At 41.4% G+C, this 23161-nt stretch overlaps 1 protein-coding gene across 1 annotated transcript; it reads right to left on the bottom strand.

Moving 5' to 3' along the window:
• pik3cg (phosphatidylinositol-4,5-bisphosphate 3-kinase, catalytic subunit gamma) lies at positions 1 to 22728 on the bottom strand. Its single transcript, XM_031306490.2, has 24 exons — positions 22548 to 22728; positions 20888 to 21107; positions 18934 to 19105; positions 18217 to 18479; positions 17635 to 17721; positions 16839 to 16939; positions 16489 to 16658; positions 16192 to 16379; positions 15254 to 15361; positions 15073 to 15160; positions 13197 to 13626; positions 11272 to 11370; positions 11048 to 11183; positions 7915 to 7980; positions 7164 to 7307; positions 6604 to 6685; positions 6289 to 6392; positions 5657 to 5803; positions 4877 to 4967; positions 4651 to 4781; positions 3388 to 3499; positions 2802 to 2959; positions 2425 to 2506; positions 1 to 890 (listed from the first exon to the last, which is right to left on the bottom strand). Exons 2-24 carry the CDS (start codon positions 21098 to 21100, stop codon positions 691 to 693), a joined length of 3372 nt encoding a protein of 1123 aa, XP_031162350.1. The 5' UTR covers positions 21101 to 21107; positions 22548 to 22728; the 3' UTR covers positions 1 to 690.
• Between the last annotated feature and the right edge of the window lie 433 nt (positions 22729 to 23161).

Consider the following 23161-nt stretch of genomic DNA (forward strand, 5'->3'; position numbering starts at 1 on the left):
TTTGTTTTTTTTTTTCAAAAGGTTTCTTATTTAACCATAATCATTATCAATAACTGTTTGAGGTGGTTGGGCAGATAGCAACAGTTTCATCTGAGAAACAGTTGAAAATGTGTGGAAACGAGAGGTAAAACTAAGCAGGCAAAGACTTATGCAACGACAGTCATAGTACGGTTGATTTGAGGAAAAGAAGAAAAGAAAAAAAAAACTCTGATAAATATTATTGAGTTTGGTGTGGATGTTTGACTTGGTCTAAGCAGTGCTTAGGGGTTTATATCATGTTCCCTGTCTCCTCAACATAGAATATAATTCATTACATTTCATTTAGCACTTATGCATCTTGGTGCCAAGTCTGCATACATGCAGTGTCTCGGGTTAGAATCACTCTTGCGGACTCAAGTTCCAGCCTTTTTCCATAGTTGAAATGATTGCTTTTGATGAGATTTTCATATCCCATTTCTAAATTATTCATCTGCTGTCGTTATTCTTCATAAAAATGACTTTATATTTGAGATGACCTGTGGTCTAAAATTCAAAATCTGTGTTTGCAAGTATACTGAGACTTTAAAAAAATTACTTTTCAGTCTTCTGTTGTAACCTTCTTGTAAGACTTATTTACATCAAATAAAAAAAACTAAAAATAAACAGATATGCGTTAAGGAAATCTTAATCTGTCCTAATTTGTACAGAGTCCTAAGTGGACCGTTTCTCCACACCCTGCTTGATCCCCAGCACCAGGTGAACAAACCAGTTGATCTGAACCATCCAGCCCTTTTCCCTGCAGATCTCTATCTGGTCCAGGAGGTGGCGCTGCGCCTCGTCCTCGCTGCGGCCGACTGTCAGCGCCTCGCGGATGTACTCGATATCCTCCTTGCTGGTCAGCTGGGGCATGCCTGTCAATGGCCCAAAAAATAAGTGTCTCACTTTTCAGACACGAGAATCAGCATCGGTCAGTATCTATCTATGGTTTTGTCATTTATCTAATCAGAAATACATCTGATTGTAGTTGTAGCTATAGGCAATGTATCGATATTATATCGATATCGTGATATGGGACTAGATATCGTCTTAGATTTTGGATTTTGGATATCGTCTTAGATTTTGGATTATCGTGATATGACACAAGTGTTATCTGTTTATCGGTTTTAATGGCTGGATTACAGTAAAGTGATGTACTTTTCTGAATTTACCAGACTGTTCTAGCTTTTCTATTATCTGCCTTTACCCACTTAGTTATTATATACACATTAATGATGATTATTTATCAAAAATCTCATTGTGTAAATATTTTTTTGTAAGCACCAATTGTCAACCCTACAATATCGCTGCAATATCGATATTGAGGTATTTGGTCAACAATATTGTGATATTAGATTTGTTTCCATATCGCCCAGCTCTACTGCCTTCTTTTAAATTTGTGACTAAATGACTTACCCCTATTTTCCACTGGGCGCGTCTGCGCTGCGTTCCGGGCACATCGCGACCCCCTCCATTCAAGTCAATGCTTGATAATCCACCAGCCGCGCCATGGCGCATCCCAGAAGCGTGCATGAAGCGGCTCTCAGCTCCACTAAAGATGCGCGCCACGGTTATTTTCACGCGAGCCGCGGGCCGTTTGGACAGCCAGGCAGGAAGTGAAACAGCGAGAGTATCCAGTCAGTTTGCCAAAACACCCCCCCACCCAACATCGTATACGTCTCCTCTACAACACCACGAACAATGAGAGATTCATCTTGGAGGTGGAAAAACATAATACGACATCACAGATCTTTTTTACAAAGACAACACCAGAAAAGAGAAGACATGGAGTTTAACTGTAGGAGTGCTTGGAGTGGAAGGTACTGTAGATACCAGCTTAATAAACATGCAATTAGGCGCCCAGATAGCTCAGTTGGTAGAGAGGGCGCCCATATATAGAGGTTTACTCCTCGACGCAGCGGGCCCGGGTTCGACTCCGTCCTGCGGCCCTTTGCTGCATGTCATTCCCCCCCTCTCTCTCTCCCCTTTCATTTCTTAAGCTGTCCTGTCAATAAAAGGCCTAAAAATGGCCAAAAAATGATCTTTAAAAAAATAAACGTGATTGTTCTGTAAAGTACAAAGTAGAGACAATAAAATCTGCGAGTCGGGCAGCAAGACGCTCCGCTTCTGAGACGCTCCCGGTGTGGTATGGCGCGTGGTGGAGGACGGAACAAAACGGGAACGCATGACACAGACGCGCCCGGTGGAAAATCAGGGTTAGTCAGCAAATATTAAATGGAAATCTAAACTTAATCTACAAACTAAATTTAAAACTGACCCAAAAACACTTGGAGTACGCTGGGTCTAACTATGTGGCGTGTGGAAAAGGACATGATTTTAACAAAAATTCCATTAAAAAAAATAATGGTAACACAAAGACTTTGGGTTTTATAAGGAAGGAAGTCGTACCGGTCATCAGCATCATGGAGAAGAGGATGATGAGCAGGTTGGTGTGGTGCCGAAGTGCGAGGTAAGCCTTCACACACACATCCTGAGACAGAGATAAAGGATGTATAATTCATACATATTGTACATTCAGACAAATAAATGCAGTAGATTGGACACATCGGAGGCCACCTCTTGGCAACGGTGGCTGTGCTCAGCTGATTGTATTTCTTAAACTCTACCAAGCTGATTTCTGCAAATATATCCCATATAGATCGCCCTTTCTGGCCTATTTAATGTTTAAAGAATGGCGGACGGATGTTTGTGCATGTGGATTAACAGAACTCCCCCTGGCCTGGACACGCAATACGTTCAGTGTATTCACATGAATATTACTGCACCTGGAATTTCTGGAAGTGGGGGCTACTTTTCTTTCCCGATGTTCCCATGACATACAGGAAGTCTGGTGTGAGCACAAAGGGAACCCACTCCTTACTGATTCCCATGAAACTCTTATAATTCCCCAGGATGTGACCAAAGTCGATGTGGAAGAGATTCCCTGCAGAAACACAAAGAGGATTCGTTTTTGATTTGTTTTTCCTCAACTCCATTTCTACATATACGTACATATCAGGCCACATGGGCACATCTCTTAAATAGAAAACAGAACATTGCAGTTTTAATTGAATTAAATCATGGCTGAAACATACTGTCCGGGAATTTTGTTTAATATTGAAACTGAGTTTAAAAGAACTGGTCCAGTCTGTCTAATGGTGTTTATCAATTTTCTTTAAATTAAATTGTAGATGTAGGTTAACAAAATGATGCGATTTATTAAGACTTAATATAATTTACAGACACTTAGCTGTTATCAATAATTTAATAAGAACTTGATTTAAAAATAGTGACTTTTTTGCAAACTGCGATATTTTCCCTGTATGACATCATATACGTGTATATTTTAGTACAGACAAAATAAGTCATTACCAGATTCGGTGATCATGATGTTGTCATTGTGGCGATCCCCAATACCCAGAACGTAGGTAGCCACACAGTAGCCACCGCAGGAATACAGGAACCTCTCCACAGCCTGCTGGAACTACAAAGAGAGACAGAAAAAACTTGTTTGTCACACAATAAAACAACCCTTAGCTTATTATCCATGCCATCATAAACTCCTTTGGCAATAACTGGGCTGCAACCTAGAGCTTTGATTGGTGGGCTTCAGAGAAGGTTTTTGCTTCGAAACGTCAGATTCAATCAGTGTGTCCTAGAGCAAGGCATTGAAAGGATTCCTCGTTGTTTCAGGAGAGCTACTGAGTGGCTAAGAATTGTATAGAATATGGTTTGGTGCTTCAGAACAGGACAAGTCTCAGGTGTGCAAATGTGAAATTGCCCTCTTCCATTAAATCTTTCACTGTACCTGTAATGTAAAAAAAATACTGTGCTATGATGTACTTAGACAAAAAACAGTCACCTTTTCTTTTTAATTAAAGGTCCCATATTGTAAAAGGTGAGATTTCCATGTCTTTTTTTTTATTATAAATCCACAGAGAAATGCACACAGCCCATATTCAGAAACTGTGCCTTTAAACGAACCGTTAGGGTTTCCGACGGTTGTGATGTCACAATTATACTACATATAGGTAGAAAGTGCCGCTACAGTGCTGTTATAGTCATTCCCCGGCTGCAATGACGGTGCAGAGACAGCGAGAGCGCAGATGCAGAAGACCCGGAAAAATGGGCCAATCAGAGCAGACTGGGCTTTTCCAGGAGGGGGGGGGCTTAAAGAGGCAGGCGCTAAAACGGAGCGTTTCAAACAGAGGGTGAATACAAGTATATTCAGACAGACAGTATGAGAACAATAATGTATTTTGAACACACTATGGGACCTTTAAAGCTAAAAGATTAAGTGTTGCAAATTAGATTCTCAGACCATGTTAAGAAAAGAAGATATAGACACTGCAGGTGCAGGTGTCACAGCAAAAAGTAGTGTGTGAGTGGCGACAGGAAACCCCCTGAGGGTTGCTTCCTTCCTGTCTATCGCACTGCCACTTCCTCTAACGTCTCATGCACAGAGCAGCAGCTGCTGGAGACAAAGTGTTTTGTAACTGGATGGATGGACGCATTGGAGAATGTTTGTTTCCGTTTTTGGTCCAAATAATCTTGATATAGTCCAGATAATCACCCACATAAATAGCTGCATGTCATCTTGTGTTGCTGTAGCTGAGAGCCGGTCGTGATGTGTACCTTGTCCTCGCTGACACACTTGTCCCGCAGCCACTGACAGAGGATTTCATCTTTAAAAGCTCCGGTGCTTCCCACAACACTCTGCTGGATGTTAGCGATGGTGGTGGCGTCCTTCACAGTCTCAATCATACCTACAATGACACAGCGATAAAAACAGAGGCGAGGCGTAAACCTCACAGAATGACAGTAATATTCATACTTGTTTGTTCTCCATTGATTATCTGACCTATTTTGTTTCCAGTGGAGATGCAGCCGTATGGTAACAGACAGAGATCCAGTGATTCCGTCTCCCAGATCGACTCCATGATCAGCAGAATCTAAAGGGACACGAGGAGTCTCTGTAAGAGTCTTTCTGCAATGACATGCTAACTTCTGTCGGTTTGTTTTTTATGGTTTGGCTACGTTGCACGCGTAACTTATGCGGACCGTTCGCAGAGCGGATGTGCCGCCGGCACAGCACTGTGAAACGTCAATCCATTGTTAGCTATCATCAAAGGATGCGGAGGTGATGTGGCCGGGTTGGGTCAGTGGGTAGAGCAGGCGCACATATACTTGGAGGTTTATGCCTCAACGCAGAGGTCCAGGGGTCGAATCCGACCTGTGACGATTTCCTGCATGTCTTCCCCCTCTTTCTCACCTAGCTGTCCTGTCAAAATAAAGGCGGAAAAGCCCAAAAAATAATCTTCAAAAAAAAAAAAAAAAAAGAAAAAAAAGGACGCAGGTGACAGGAAACAATAAATAAAATTAGAAACTCTCAAAACCAAATACGCTTATTGACATAAGTCATTAAGTCATTTCCTGGGCATTGGTTGTTTAATTTAAAAGAAATAAAGACACTTTATGATCCATGTCTGTAGAAAATTCTATTTTATGCAACACTTACGCGCTGCTCTCATGCCCGGTGTAGCCAGTTTCAGTGATTATAGTGAAAGCGTAGTGTTGGCAAAAATCCGCTCCGCATACGTCATGCGTGCAATGTAGCCGGCACCGTTAGAGACACACTCACCTGCAGGATGAGCATATCCTGTCTGAGGTCATCGCCGTCTTTGAAGATGATGCCGATGGGGTCTTTGGACAGAGTGGTGGGGTCGGCCCTTTTAAACTGCAGCCACAGTGGCTTCTTCTTAGACGCCATCACTTTACACTGCTCGATCTGAACGTGCATGAACAGTCTTTATCTTGCAATTCAGTGATATAGGTATTCACATGCTCACATCCACTTTTCTTGTGTGTTGATTTCACCATATAAAACTGGTTTTATATATCGGTTAATATTGGCTTACCACTTGCAGACACCTGGGTATGAGTTAGGGCTGCCCCCTCTAAGTTGATTAGTCGACTAATCGGTCGTTTTGGTCGATTCATCTTTTGTTTTCTTTTCCTATTTCATGCTGAATGACTTATTTCCAAGAAACGTATGAGCACATCTCTCGTAAACACAAGAGTTAAAGAGGTGCTTTTGCGTGATTCTTTGTGGAGAAACTCAGTTTTACAGATCTGTCGATTAAATCAACTCCTTGATTAGTCGACAAAATCATATTAGTGTTAGTCGACCAAATATTTCTTTAGTCGAGGGCAGCCCTAGTATGAGTGTGTATGATTTTCTCCTGTGCCTGTGAGTGTGTGTTTGTCCCTCACCAGCAGGGCTCCAGCTCTTAGTCCAGGATCGTAAGGGACTCGGAAACTCTCCGGCAGACCGGACGACTGCAGAGTCTCCAGCTTCTGACGCAACTGAAACACCACTGACAAGCACACCACACACACAGCTTAAGCTTAACTACTTTGACTATGTTTTATTTCAGTCCTCTCTAGTCTTTATAGAGGAATTTGCTTCATAGAATGTAGATATTGTACTTATTAAAAAATACTTTGTGCCTTTATTTCAAAGCAGCTAAGGGAACTTAATATTGCAGGTTAGTGTCAGTGCGTTGCTACAGAGCTGCAGGATGGCACCTTGTGCTGTAATATCACACTTGTCAGCAGACATGGCCTTGACCTCACGGGTGACTTTCTGCAGAGCCTCCGTCATCTCCACCTGCAGAGCATCAGTTCATCATGTCAGTGACTGAAAGAGCTGATTATCAGACAGACTGCAAATCTGAAATGTGTGTTTTTTTTAAAAATCTACACACACCATTTTGTCTAAGAACAAGGCATGAGCTACAGTATGTCTCACCCAGTGGCGGTTCTAGACCATTTCAAATGGAGGGGTCAGGCTGGGGTCACATGCGATTTCAGGGGAACCAAATATATTAATAAACCCCCCATAGGTTTGGTTCTACAAAAGACTACTGATAAACATATAACGATAAACACAAGAATACTCAATCAGTGTTAACCTACATTTCATATATCACTGCACATAAATAATATCCCCTTTTTGGGGATAAAGGTGAGATTAAAGATGTATGAAAATATTTGCCACAGTTAGGGGGGCCAGAGGGGGGTCGAGGCTTAATATAACAGGGGCACTGGCCACCCTTGGCCCCCCCTAGAACCGCCACTGGTCTCACCTGTTTCCTGAAGTCCTGCAGCATGTCCTCACCACAGCCTCTGAGGTAGGCCTCCAGCAGGACAGCATACCTCTGCTGGTAATGCATGGACTGAGCGATCTCACTGCGCAGGAACCAGAAGAGAAAATGGCCGATACGCTTACTCTGTGGAGAGAAAACAAAACCTGTAAATGTCAATCATAATGAAGTATCTTCCTGCAGCTAGCATCAGGCGGGAACCACAGACAATAATACTGTATGATTATTATGATATCAGGCCATGTAAATGTCTGAATATTTAATAATTCAATTAGAGATGTTCCGATGGCATTTTTTCCTCCTCGATACCGATTCCAATACGTGAAAAACTACTACTAATACGTTAAACTTTTTGTGAAACATGAACAAACACAAACAATGAATGCCATAGAACTTTCTTTTATGTAGTTTGACAGTGAGTCATAATGGAAAGTAGATTTTCTTCTGGGCTACATTACGTGGTATCGTATCTGTGCATAAGTATCAGTACTTTCCGATACCAGCATTTTAGGCAGTATCGGAAGCTTTTCTGATACTGGTATCGGTATCGCAACATCTCTAAATTAAATATTTGACAAACTCTTTTCATCATTGGGAGAAAGACAAAAACACAGAGACAGATGAATGGGCAGACAGACAGAAACCTCAGGACACACGCACACAATCATGATACACTGCAAACACTGTAAGACAGTGTGAGAAAGACACAGAGACAGACGTTGGTCCTGCTTACCCTCAGAGCTGTCTTCAGCAGGAACCTGACCAGGGCACTGTCATGGTAGGGCTCAAACTTGACCGCCTGCAGGACACACACACACACACACACACACACACACACACACAAGAAACTATTACTGCCATCATGGAACCCATTCTAAACCCCACTGAATACACTCCAAAACCCCATGGAGGAAATCTGAAAATAAGCTGGTCTTAATTTTTTTTTTTTTAAGTTGACATTTTGTAAATTTGGATTTAAAGGGCACCATGTGGAGTTTTGGACCAGGTAGTGGTGCATTGTAAAAAAAAAAAAAAAAAAAAAATGAATCTGATGAATCACTTGATATGAATATGTTGGAGAGCTTATGTGTGGTCCACTGTGGTTGGTAACAGATTCAAATTTGATTCAACTCTGTAACGTTGACATGGAAATGGCAGAGTAATATTTTTAGTGACGCACTGTGTGTTAAAACAGCTCTTGGTGTGCTGTCATGCTGATTTGAGCACGTTCTGAATGACTAGTTGACCAATTTAGATTGTCTGGTCAAATCTACTTGTATAAACAGGCTTTGTAAATGTTTTATGAGGTAGGAAGTGCATGAAAAACGGTTCAAGGCCTCAGGGACACAGAAAATGTACACACACAAAAGTTGCCCATAAAAACTTCACAGGGTACCTTTAACAGACTGAGTTCAGAGGTTACAGTGTGGCGAGGCAGAAAGTGGACGGTGACAGTTAAAGGAAGAGCAGTGCCAACACAGAGCTCACTGTGCACACACAGGACTGCTATTCAAATGTTTTCAAACTGAAGGAAGCAGAGTGTGATTAAACAGCTCAGACGGATAGTAGACAGAGGAGTAAAGAAGACAACAGTAGTGCAGTTAAACTGGTTCCTTGATATTTTGATCACGTAATCTGAGAACTAAAAACATTTTACTGCAATTTTGGCACCTACAGGAACACAATGTCTTTTTTTGTGATCAATTAATTCATCACCTACTTTTCAGATTAAATGACTTCAATATTAGCTTAAAATGAATATCTAATTAAATCGAACCTCAATGAGTGACTGAGTCTATAATGTCCTCAAAGTTTTTCTCTGTTTGGTTTTGCAGTGCTTAGTTGACAAATACAAATACAAGAATACACATTATCTGAAAATAGAACTAATAGATTGACACATATGCTACCTGTTCTGACTCAGTGTGACACCTTTGCAAAGCAAGTTAACATTCTTTTTTGGAAAGAAGCTGAATCGGTATTTCAAACACAGCAGCAGAATATTTTTCTATGTGTACAAATATATTCTGGAAAGACAGTGCCCACATATCACTAAAGCCCATATGATACAGAAACAACAGTATACTGTACTAGGTGCCAGTCATTTTCATATCAGACCAAAAGGGCCCTTTGTTGGCTGCAGCTCATAATTCATGAGGCTCATGCAAAGTTGCCCACAGAGTTAACTATAGAAACACATCAGTGGACAAACATGCAGCGTGTGTCTGCTGAGCTGCCTCTTTCCATGAGCTTGTCAAATAGTGAAACTGTGAATCAGGCTGAAGAGGAGTGTAACTTATTAATTTTTTTTTTAAGATTCGTTTTTGGTAATTTTGGCCTTTAATTGATAGGACAGCTGTAGACAGGAAAGGGGAGAGAGAGAGAGAGAGAGAGAGAGAGAGAGAGAGAGAGAGAGAGAGAGAGAGAGAGAGAGAGAGAGAGAGAGAGAGAGAGGAGACATGCAGCAAAGGACTGGTCTGGCTATCACCAGACGGTCTGGTGATAGCCATTAGTCTGGGGAGTCTGCTCTGTATTTTGTACTGCTTGGGAATCAAATGAATGCAAAGAAAGTGACTTCATGAACTTGATTTTAAGATTTGTATTTGTTTATTATATATTTAATCTAGTCACACATTTGAATTTAGAGTCAATATTAGGGTTGGGTATTGTTTGGTTTGGATACGTGTGCTAAAACGGTACTTTTAAAACGGTACCGGTGCCTTAACGGTGCCTGAACCGATACTTTTTAAGAAAGTTAAAAAAAAAAGAAGGGTACTAAACAGTTGGCTACATTAAAGAACGGCTTGTTTATTGCTAAGGCCATATGGTCAAAATTAAATGTTTAATAATAATGTAATCACTATAACAATAACTTATTTCACTAGTAAATAGCTGTTGAATGACAAAAACAACCACCAGATGGGAAAAGGGCATTTAGCAACAACTTTGAATGCACCCCGAGGCTGTAAATTACTAGTTTCATTGAACGCACCGTCTGTGTTTTTCCGACAACGGCAGCTGCAGACTGCTACATTCCGGTGTTGAATCCTCTACAGTGAAATACAGACAAACTTTACACCGTTTAGCGTTAGCTGTCAGCATTGTAACCGTTTTTAATCCAGCTACTAGCTAGCGGTAGGCTAACGTTAGCTGCTGTCGAGTATAGTGTTAACTAGCTAGCGGTAGGCTAACGTTAGCTGCTGTCGAGTATAGTGTTAACTAGCTAGCGGTAGGCTAACGTTAGCTGCTGTCGAGTATAGTGTTAACTAGCTAGCGGTAGGCTAACGTTAGCTGCTGTCGAGTATAGTGTTAACTAGCGTCACGTGCAGCGTTGTTTCTGTTTCCGAGCATCACAGAGAAGTGCAGACATATCAGTGGCACCAGAATGAGGCACCGAAATCAGCGTTGCTATTCCTGCAGCAGCAGGATGTGTTACGAGGAAGTACGGCAAAATAGTAGCCTGTTAGGCACGACGCAAAGCCGAGTGAAGTGAAAATAAATTAATAAATGGCGGCATGCGATTAAAAAAAATTAACGCATTATGCTCGGCCCTTAATTGCATCACGATTAACGCGTTAATGCTGACAGCCCTAAATATAATCATTTTGATTTTTAAAATTTTAATATTCTTCAATGAAAATGAGAATAATGATACAAAAATGATAATTCCCTTCAATAACGTGAATCATATCGCAATCGCAATATCAGTCAAAATAATCGCAATTAGATATTTGCCTCATATCGTGCAGCCCTAGCGCACGCTCTACCAGGGGAGGTGTCAGGGCGCCCCGGAACGGGAGAGTTACTGGAAGAAGCATTTCGTCAGCAATAAAAAAAGAAATCAAAAAAAGCAAAGAACACAACACCTGTACGAGCTGCAGAAGGTATCGGAGCACATCGTCATCTTCCAGAGTCTCCAGCTTCCTGACGGCCATTGAGCGAACCTGAGCATCCGAGTAGTGGCAGTCCAGTAGCTGCATGGCCAGACCCACATCCAGACCACTGGACAGGGACAACATGAGGACATGTGATGGGACATTGACGCTACAAAGGACAGACACATATAGTGGCACTGCTAACGCCCTTTTACCTGCTGTCCCACGCACTGCTGCGCTCCAACAGACGGTGTGTTGCCAAAACATCTTCCTGTTTCCCCCACCTGACTGAACCCAGGAGCTTTGGGTAGGCCCTGAAGACACAAAGTCATGAAGAGACAATTAGAGCAAAAACACAATCACTATATACAGGCTTCCCACACATTTTCACGGATAAAATTTAAAAACTTTTCCATGACTTTTTAAAAAGGACCAATAATACAATTTCCATGAACATTCACAACGTATAACACAAACATAACTGTATAGTATAATTTACTCCAAATTAAATTATTATATGAAAACCTTTTTCAATCTCTAAATGTTTATTGTACGATGTGAAAACCATTTCTGGATACATGTCTGAAAAACAATGTATACATATACATACTATGTATTATTTCATGGCTCTCTAATGACATGGGTCATTAGACATGGCTCAAATTGCATGAGTCATTACAGAGCCATGAAATATTAAATGTACACTTGCCCGGCAATTATTCAAACATATCAGATTCAAACATCGTGTCAGCTAGCTGGAGGGGGAGACGTGTTAGTAAACAATGCCTTGTCCCGCATCGGCGCGTATTAGAGCTACGTTACGTCAACAGCTACAGAAAATAATACGTGGAAGGTTATCCACGGAAGATTACTGTAACTATTCATTTCATCAAACAACAAAATTCCATGACTTTTCCATAACTTTCAAGGATTTTACTAATTCCATGACTCTTGGAACCCTGTTTATAACATTTATATAACCCACATTCTGGACTATACACCCACTATTAGCACATACTATATATTTTTGCACAACACAATTCAGCCATTTTGTATATATTTGTTTATGTATTTATTGTTTATTTCTGTTGGAGCTATTCATTGTTTTGTTATATTTAATAGTTAAATATTTACTAATTTATGTTGTTTGACTTATACAACTACAGAAGTTTGATTATATCATTGGTATCTTTATTTTGGTTAAGTATCTGCTAGTGCTTTTGTTTTGAAAGTACCACGCAGGCTGAGCCACCAGGTGAAGTCTACATGTATGCGTGAGCAGGGATGCAGCAAGGAGACACCGGGGAGGGCTTATGCTTTTTTATCCTAGAGCCTAGAGACACCATTGTTCCTTTGTTAAAATGTTTGTTTGCCGAAAACTGGGAAAATAAACCTCACAAAATGCCACCTTTGCCTGGACAGTACACATGTCTATCTCTGCGTAAGGTTCACTCCTTCTGTGCCTCAGTGGCTGTTTGGTTTTGAGTTTGTTTTGTTTGTTTTGTTCTAAAAATCGCCACTAAAATGTCATATTAATGTTTCATATGTTTGTTTATGTATGCACCAAACCACCAAGGCAAATTCGTTGTAGGTGTTACTTACTTGGCAATAAAATCTTTTCTGATTTCTGATTTAGTAGTCCCATTTTCTTTGGAAACAAATTAGTCTCACACTGCCAGACCTTCCTCCACAGCGCTGTGGAGGAGGGTCTGGCTAGTCCACACAGCATTCTGGGATGGGAGAAAAACGTGCTCTGGTTTATTGGCATTTCTTTAAACCAATCACAATTGTCTTGGGCGGCGCCAGACGGAGCCACGGTGCCTCTGCAAAATAGCCTCGGGAAGGAACTTGTTTTGGTGGAACATGTGTACGTTCAAAAGTTGTTTTAGTCGTGCAACAGAAAACTCAGATTGGACAGATAGTCTAGCTAGCTGTCTGGATTTACCCTGCAGAGATCTGAGGAGCAGTTAACCAGAGTCCTCAGAAATCCACCGGAGTTTAGAATGCCAACACAAAGAAAGCGGGAGGTAACGGACATCTGGCCGAAATGAGGGACATCCGGCGGAATTTCCGGCGACACCGGAGCAATCCCGGAAGTGGAATGTTGTGGATATAGACTAGAAATTAATAAAAAAACTACCTGGGGTCGCGCATACACTCATGCCTGAAGTGCCACAGCAGCTCTTTGTCTTCAGGGCTGAGCGGATGCAGGGGGTCTGTGGCCACGATCGCCGCAAACTGTTTCTTCAGGTGGTTGGGCATCTCTCTCTGACCGCGCTCCCCTCCCTCTGCCTCCTCGCAGCCGGTGGCGGCGTCCCGGCCCACGTCCCGACTCTTGGGCAGCACCACGGGGTAGCAGTACTTATCCAGCAGGATGGCGACGGCCATGGCTGAGGCCTTGTCGGGGTTGGTGGCCGAGGTGAGCTTGTCTGCGTTGATGCTGCTGCTGCTCTCCTCGCTCTTCTCGGGCATTTTCCACATGTGGAGGATGAACTCGCCCTGGCGCAGCAGGGAGCGGTGGTCGATCAGCAGCAGGTTGACGTAGTACAGAAGACGGCTCTTGATCTTTCCTGACAAGCGGAAAAGAAACAGATGGATACAGAGCCTCGCTCGCATGATACAATTCAATTAATTTTAATTTTTTTATACTATTAAATCATAACAAGAGTTCTCTCAACACACTTTACAAATAGAGTAGGTCTAGACCACACTCTCTTACAAGACCCAACAATTCCAATTAATACCCCCAAGAGCAATAGACAGTGGCGAGGAATAACTAGACTACAGCGGCAACTAATGTAATGGCAAAATTATATTTAAGCATGATTCTTTATATTCTTGTCTTATTTATGTTTTACTTTGTCTCACAATGCTGAAAGTGAGTTTTTCTTATTCTCACATGTTGAAAGTAAGAGCCACAAAGTCTGGGAACGTAATGTGTACACTGAACAGATAGGGACTACAAGGTCACCCTAAACTATCTGTTATTTCTCCCTGAATAGTTGAGACTTCTCACATAGTTGAGATAAACGGGATGTCTAAATCTTGGGGTAGAAAGTGGTACAGAGGGGAAGAAGTGAAGTGGCTCCTGAATGTCTGACTATGTTTGATTGTAAGAAATGTTGATCTCACTGGAGATGCATATATTCTGTGTGCTTTTTGTTATTCGTTGAAGAGACCTTTCACACCAGAGCTGCGTGCCTTTTGTGAACCGTGTGCTTCCTGCATTTGCAAATGTAAATAAATACTCAAAGACCAAACTTTGGTTTAATCCTCAAATCGTCCATATTTGTTTCATCTGGTGTTTTTGATACGCACTCCTGCTGCTGCAAAGATTAATCGATTAATTGATTAGTTGTCAACTATTAAATTAATCGCCAACTATTTTAATAAGCGATTAATCGGTTTGAGTAATCTTTTAAGAAAAAAAAAAAATGGCAGAAGTAGAGTACAAAAGCTAACAAAGCTAAGCTTTGTTTTTTTTTTATCACTGATTGATCCAGTGAGGTAAACTGCTACTAACAGGTTCTGTATGCTGGAAGGTTTTAGAAAACATTCTTGAAAAGCACACAGAAGATCCCAAACAAAGAACACTAGTGTTGCTCTGAATCTGGATTTCCAATTAATGGAGGACACTAGAGCTGCAAAGATTAATCAATTAATCAATTAGTTGTCAATCAATTAATCGCCAACTATTTGATTAATCGTTTGGAGTTTGTTTTCTGAAAAAATGTTCAAATTCTCCGATCCCAGCTTCTTAAATGTGAATATTGTTCTAGTTTCTTCTCTCCTCTGTGACAGTAAACTGAATATATTTGAGATGTGGACAAAACAAGACACTTGAGGACGTCATGTTGGGCTTTAGGAAACACTGATCGACACTTTTCACCATTTTCTGACATTTTATAGAGCAAACAACTCATTATTTAATCGAAAAAATAATCAACAGATTAATCAACAATGAAAATGAATTGTTAGTTGCAGCCCTACAGGCAACCAAATGTTGTAGACCTCACCATCATGGCTGCCTGTTCCCGCTGCATTATCCTGGTAGGCGGAGGATCCCTTGGAGTTTGGCGTCTGGGACTGCTTCCCGCAGACCACCTGGGTGGGAAAGAAACAGTAGAGCACTAACAGTTAATAACAGAGTACAAAGATATGCCATTCATCTCCACTGCATCTGAATGAAATGTTCACCTGGAGGTTGAGTCGTGCTCCTTTGGGCAGGTCCTTGATCTTAATGTTAAACTCCAACCAGCAGTTCCATAGCACTTCTTCATTGAAGGTTTTAGAGGACGTCCTCTCCTGAGAGAGCAAAGCCAGGGTTAAACTCTGCTAGCTCTGCTGTCCAAAACTCACTGTCTGTGTTTTGGAAAACGAGTTCTGTTTAAAGTTATCGCAGGTTCAAGTCCCCGTACGGACCAAAGTACGGAGTGTGGACTGGTAGTCAGTTCACCTCCTGGGCACTGCCAAGGTGCTCTTGAGCAAGGCATCAAACCCCCCCCAACCGCTCAGGGCGCCTGTCCAGCACTTGCAGCCCACTCACTCTGACATCTCTCCATTTGTGCATGTAAAAGGACCTGAGCATATGTGTGTGTATTTCAGGCGTGTGTGTGTGTAGGGTGTAATACCAACATAGTGTAAAATGTAATTTCCACACTGGGAATTAATAAAAAAAAGTATTTATTATCATTATTATTATATTGTCTGTCTGAATATACCTTTATTCAACCTCTGTCTGAAACCCTCTGTTTAGCGCATGTCTCTTAAAGCACCCCTCCCAGCCCAGTCTGCTCTGATTGGTCAGCATTTCCAGGTCTTCTTCATCTGCACTCTAAGAGCCTCTGCACCATCATTGCAGCCGGGGAATGACTGTAACGCCACTGTAGCGGCACTTTCTACCTATATATATAGTATAGATGTGACATCACAACAGTCGGAAGTCCTGACGGCTTGTTTAAAGGCACAGTTTACAGTTTTAAATAAGTGGAAAGTAAGTGGAAAGGAGAAACGGAACAAGAAAAGGCAGACGTAAAAAAATATACATGTCACGATTCTGCTGTCCTAAAATCAATATAGATCACGGCCGCCATCATCAGATTTTTGTTGTTGTGTGCTTGAAAGTTTTCGATTACCTGGGCTAAAAGCTGTTGGCCGTGGAAGATGCTGGCTTCTATGAAGACAATAAACTCTGGAATTTTGGGGAGAGATGGGATGTCAATACCCAGCACCTTCACTCTGAACTTCCTGTTACAGTCCCACATGGAGATGGTGAACACTCGTTCATGGTCCTTCTCATCGATGGTCAACTGCTCATGGGTACCTGACAAAAAGTTAGGAGGGTAATTATTAGTATCAAACGTGTTTACATATACCATATCTCAAGAAATTGGAATTGATATATCATGAAGTAACAAACACAGTAGGCTTACCTGCGACTCCGGTGCAGTCGTCCACTTGTGCCCAGTCCTCCTTCTGAACCAGATCCAGGTCTGTATCAGGTGGCGCCTCCAGAACCAGGTGGATTTCCTCCCCGTTCTTCAGACACTGACGGATCCAGTTGAAGTCCTGCAGCGGTTTATCCCCGTACAGGTACTCCTCCCTGTGTTGACAGACACCGAGAAGCTTACTTTCAAGTTGTAAAACCTGACATATTATTGATTGTCTGCCTCAAACTACCCTCTATAACACAATCCAGTGAATTACTCTTATACTTCAAAGCAAACTTTATTACACTGACTCCATGTCTAGTAGCTATGGTGCGTTTTAGCCTCCGACATACCTTCCGCACACACGTAGCACAAAGTCGGCCTCGCACATGTTGTCAGGAATGCCCAGCAAACTTCTCTTATTTGCTGTCTTGGCGAGAAAGCTCACCAATACCTAAACAAGATAGAAAACTGTCAGAAAATGGTACAGCGTCCTGTTCAACATTGGGGAAAAAATAACATAAACCTATGGATCCCACTGATTATCTACACTAGCTGTATGTATTTACTAGGGCTGCACGATGTGAGGAAAATATGCGATAACGTTATTGAATATCGCGATAACTATATCAATCGCGATAAATAAACAGACATTGAAGTGTTCTCAGTTCTGCTGCTTTCCGTATTCGGCTAAAATACAACAAACAAACTGCTTGTTGAATTCAAAACAAATGAAAAGAAATCATTCCCAACATGCTTTTATTGAACAAATTGAACATTGAATTGAATATAAAAGGCACCACTAAAAAAAAGAATGCCAGTTACATTTTAAAGTGCAATTTTCTACTGATAAAAAATTGGAGTGTCTTTCGCGATGTGGTTATTGATATCGCGATGACGATAAAAAAAACAAACAGATATATTATGCAGCCCTAGTATTTACCCAATATTTCATTTAACAGATTGTTTCCCATCGCACATGTACATTTTCTGTCCATCCAGGTGTGTTGGGGAGGTGGGGGAGGGGGGGGGGGGTGAGATTTGTCTAAGTATCACATGTGAATAAAGTGGAAAAACTAACTAATAAAAATGATGCTAAAAAAACGGTAGAGTAAGAGAAAAGAAATGACTGGCGTCAACATTGGTTACCTGTGCTGGCGTGTTGTCGATGGAGACCTTGATGGTCTGGCTGGCCGTGCCGATGTGGATCACCACCAGAATGTGACCGTTACTGATCTGAAGGAGCAACACATTAACAGACAAAAGAGTGAATGAAAATACAATACAAGAAACATATACAGTACATTCAAGGAAGGAACTGGAAGGATGAAGGGAATAAACGTTCCCACCAGATTATTTACAACTTCCTCGTGAGTCCTGCATACTTCAGTGAAATGTGAAATGTTGCAGAAACTTAACTCGCTAAATCTGCAACAGCAGCTTTCAGATAAAAAAATAAATAACAGGAAAACAAGAGATGAGAAATTAGGTGTGGGATCCGTGTGGGATGTGAGGGGTTTTTCTGCAGACAATTTCATGGAATCATCTGACTGCAGGTGAAAAAAAATGTTCAGGTTGAGTTTTTGTTTATTGTCGGTGATAGAAAGTTTACATGGGCAAGCTTTGCTTTGCTTACAGACAATATTGGAAATTCATTCTATATAGATCGTAACGGCCAAGAATGTGTTTTGGAAACACTGAACTCAACCATCAACCCACACACACACACACCTTGCTGAGCAGGTGCTCAGGCAGCGGCTTGCGGGTGACCCAGGGGTCCATGGAGTAGAGTTTTGCGTCGCGGTCAGCCAGCTGGATGCGTCGCGGCGTCAGCAGCTTCCTGCGGGTGAACTCCAGCTCATCGTCGTGCACGTTGCTGACATCAGTCACGTCGTAGCCAATCAGGTAGTTGAGGTAGCGCTGGTACTGCTGGGACTCGTCCGAGGGCTGCGGACGGGGAGCCAGCTGGATCCGCCCCACGTCTTTCTTCAGGGCTTTTTCAAAACACAACACGCATGTTTTCACATCATTCATGCTTCATCATCATCATCAACAATTTACGTACGCCCACGCTACTCTTAACCCTCATGTTGTCCTCGGGTCAAATTTGACCCATTTTCAAAAAGTCTCTATAGCAGAAATTTGGGTTTCTTTCAACCAAATTTTCAAAAGAATTAACGTGGATGGCTCCCTACAACACTCTTCACAAGTTTTATTCTGATAAAAGAACGTTAAAAACAGTGACAAAAATGTCGGGAAAAGCTTCAGAAACTCACAAAATCGTCAAAAGGTGCAGAAAAAAAACGTTGGGAAAAAGTGACAAAAACATCGATGGAAAAGCAACAAACGTTTCGAAAAAGACGTCCAAAATGTTTTTTTAGAACAAATCATCCCAACAGAATGACTCCGTTTCTGACTACATTGTTGCGTCGCCGGTTGGTGCTGTACCTCTCCAGTAACGGATGCAGTCCAGCGTCTGGAACACCTGGTGCTTGTCGTAGATCTCGCACACGTTGCCTTTCTTCTGGTAGAGCAGGATGCAGTGGTCGGGGGAAAAGCGCTGGTAGAAGTCAGGACAGAGGTTTAAAGTCACCGCCTTCAGCCACACCTGAGCTTTCACCTGCAAGACAAGAAACAACAGGCTTCAACGATAAGGGCCGCCCGATGGCCCGGGGCAAGTAAAACGCCACGTCGGTAGTGTTGGGTATCGTTTGGATTTTTACAATTCCAATGCCGAACCGGTACTTTTAAAATGATTCCGATTCCTAAACCGATTCTTGAAAAACTGAAAAATGACATGAAAGAAAGGCTCTTTTATTACTTAATATGTCGACTCAACACATTAAGTAATAAAAGAGCCTCCACATTAAGTGGAACCGAAATGAGGAACCAAAATTTGCGTTCTAATCCGGTCCGATTCCTCCCGGTTGCGTAGGAACCATAGTGGAACCGGGTTTCGGTACCCAACCCTACACGTCGGGCAAGTGAATACAACAACCCACTTGCCCGTTGGGTTTCAATCATTTTATTCTGCTCTTCATCATATCATATAGGGCTGCACAATATATCGTTTTTTTTTTTTAATCGTCATCGCGATATCAACCTGCGTAATAAACACATCGTGAAAGGCTGCGACATATCGCGATAGGCACAAAACAGATTTTTTTTGTGTTAGTTGAAAGAAAATATCAGTAGAAAACTGCACATTAAAATGTAACTGTCATTCTTTGTTTTAGCGGTACCTTTTATATTCAATTCAATTTGTTCAACAAAAGAATGTTGGAAGGTATTTGATTTGGTTTGTTGTATTGTAGCAGAAAGCAGCAGAAATGCAGAACTGAGTACATTTTAACATCTGTTTAAGTATCGCGAGTAATATTGTTATCGTGACCGTCAACAACATTATCGCATATTGCACATTTGGTTACACTTTACTTGAAGGTATCTACATAGGAGTGACATGACACTGTCATGAACGTGTCATAAACATTATAAACAAGTCATAAACGTTTATGACCTAACGTTTCTTTTAATAAGTGTCATTGGGTTTTGGTCATGACAAGTTAGAGTTAGGGTTAGAGTTAGGGTTCATGTGTCATGTCTGTTTCATGACAATGTCATGTGTTCATGACAGTGTCATGTCACTCTTATGTAGATACCTTCAAGTAAAGTGTTACCGCATATTTTCCTCATATCCTGCAGCCCTAATATCATAAATTACATTATCGTTCTCTTGCCCCCCTCCTCTTGCCCACGTCGGAGAATGGCTGTTGAATGATTTGATTTGAATGTGCTGTTGGCCAATCAATTCTCAAGTCAAGAATTGAGTTGGCGCTAGTAACGCGTGACTGGCGGCTGTCTTCATTATTTGATAACCACTAAAAAAAAAAAATATTGTGTGGGGGCTAGTATAAATTTACTTTGTGCAAGTAGAATTTGTTTTTGGGCAAGTGAAAAAAAAAAAAACTTAACATTGAACCCTGAAATATAATGCATGTTTAAAGCCACTGAGAGTACCATTTTAACTTCCATCATGATTAGGGCTAGGTACTGAATTTGATACTTCTTAGGCACCGACTGAATTGCCTCTGAAGTATCGAGTATCGAAAAATTCCTCGTCATTCAATACCAAACGTCAATACCTAAGGAGTAAATCTCATCAGCGTCAGTGAGCCAATAAACATGCAGCATGTGTGTACCAAGATCTAAGAATGTTTGTGATTGGCTGTCTAACTTTACACGTCGTAGAGGCAGGCAGGAAAAACTCGACGTTACACAGACAGACGGCGCTCACGTAGTAGGAGCTGTGAATAAATACAAATTATGGAAATGTTTTGAACGATACCCAGCCCTCATCATGAATAAACCCTAGTGTTGACAGTAAATCAGTAACTAAGGAGACCTGTTCCACGGTCCAGTTTCCAGCCACCTCCAGGAGCAGGGTGTCGGGGTTGTTTCCGCCCCGCGCCGCGGTGGGCAGGACAAACTCAACACTGATCTGATCCATGGAGGTGCAGGACGACGACATGATGGCCTTCTTTCTCCTCCTCCTCCGCGTGTCTTCTCGCAGGGCTTTGGGTTCTTGGTCGCTCACCGGGATCTGCTGCCCGTCCATCGCCTAGCTGGTGGGGGGACAGATAGAAATCTCTTATGATCCAGTATACCTCTCACCTTCCTTTAGAGGCAGGTTGATCAAAGAAAGAGTGACAGTAATGCCAAGAGAGATAGATAGAGAGATAGATATTTGTAATACCAGCCACCTATCCATCAGGGAACACTTATCTATGACCTATCAACTCTTTTCATTTCAGTTGCTTTTTGAAAGTCTTGTTTCTGTAATTGGATGTAAAGATTAAAAACACTCTGCTCAGGGCACCCGGATAGCTCAGCTGGTAGAGCGGGCGCCCATATGCAGAGAGGTGTACTCCTCGACGCAGCAGGCCCGGGTTCGACTCGGACCTGCTGACCTTTGCTGCATGTCATTCCCCCCTTTCTCTCCCCTTTCATGTCTTCTGCTGTCCTATCAAAATAAAGGCTGAAAATGCCCCAAAAAATAATCTTTAAAAAAACTGCTCAGTGAGGACTATTTTCTTCGTCGATTAATCAGCAAATCTTTTAATGGTTTATGAAATGTCAGAAAACAATAAAAAAAAAAGTCATGTCATTTTCCAGTCCGACCAACAGTTCAAAGCCCAAAGCTGTTCAGTTTGATATCACGTAAAACAAAGTAAAAGCAGCCACTCCTCACATTATAAGAGGCTAGACTCCAGAGAGAGATGGACATTTCTGTTTAAACAATGAATCAATTCTAAAATACTTACCCATTTCATTAGATGTACAAATCGCCTTGTTGACTAACCGACTAATCGTTTGAGCTTCAAACTGCAGTCAGCAGTCTTCAACCCAGTCCCAGTGAGACGCAGATAGAGACGGACTGTGCTATGTTTGGCAGTGAAATTAATGTTTGACTATTGGCAAGCATGAATGAATAACTATTAATAACTAGCTACAGCTAAAGAGGGGATTATTGACTGAGACTGTCCCAAAGCACTGCTTTCTTATTTTATTTTATTTATTTTGTTTTAATTTCTTGTCTAAAACAACTAGGGGAAACCAATAAAACGAATTTTAAAGGAAAATGTGCCATTTCCTTTACACAATTTAGGAAAACTAGAAAAAGCAGTGCGCCATGATGACAGCCTTATTAAACACAAACTATGATCTTAGATGACTGAAATAAGTCACAGGATTAAGCGGAGTTTCCCTTCTGCTTATTTTACACCAGCAGAGGAAGTATTAAAAGCAGGAAACAAAACTCAACACGGATATATGTGTGGATGTAGCCAGAGAATGTGATGTAGCCTAAACTATAACTGCACTAAGTCACCAGTCTGCTGTTCTAACGACTGTGTCATAAGCGTTATTAGGTCATTATCAGTAGTTTAAAGCAACCATAGCGGAACTGTTAGTCTGGGGCGAATGTAACGGTAATTTACAGCTGCCATAATAACCGTAAAAGAGAGGCGTCAATTTTGTAAAACAAAAACGTTTTTATGACTCACCAACGAACGCAGATGCTGGCGGCAACGAAACCCCGAGCTTTTTGCAAAAGTTTCGACATTTATGCTACACGAAGAGACCTAAAACCAGAGTTAAAATAGTTGGTAGGCAAAGTCTGGATTTAAGGAAACGCTGCGGGTCTTCAACTCAGGAAGGTTGTCAAGCTCGCCGGCTAACAAGAAAGATACTTCCGGCTTTTCTCTTCAAAATAAATCACGTACGGCTAAAAGAAAATATATTTTTTATGAAGGGTAGACATGCACAGCAGCCGTATTTTAATTTTCTGGTTTAAAGTTGGTGGTCAAAATGTATGTAACAGAAGGAATGGAACTGTTTAACGATATGGAAAAGTTAATATGTTCTCGTTAGTAAGCCAATTATATTCCTGTTTAAGAATGTGTATAATTGTGGTTTTTGGCCACTAGAAAACAATTAACATGATCACTATGTTATAAACATTTTTGATGAATATTTTAGATTGCTTCAGTTTGAGGATGATTTATTATAATTTATTTGATTATTTCTTTTCTTTTATTTTTTTGTGAATAATTGACCAGAAGTGTTGTAATCATGTCTAACTTGACGTGTGCTGCCTTGATGCAGTTCCTCACAGTGA

This window comes from Sander lucioperca, chromosome 20, assembly GCF_008315115.2.
Source record: "Sander lucioperca isolate FBNREF2018 chromosome 20, SLUC_FBN_1.2, whole genome shotgun sequence".
Taxonomy (NCBI): Eukaryota; Metazoa; Chordata; class Actinopteri; order Perciformes; family Percidae; genus Sander; species Sander lucioperca.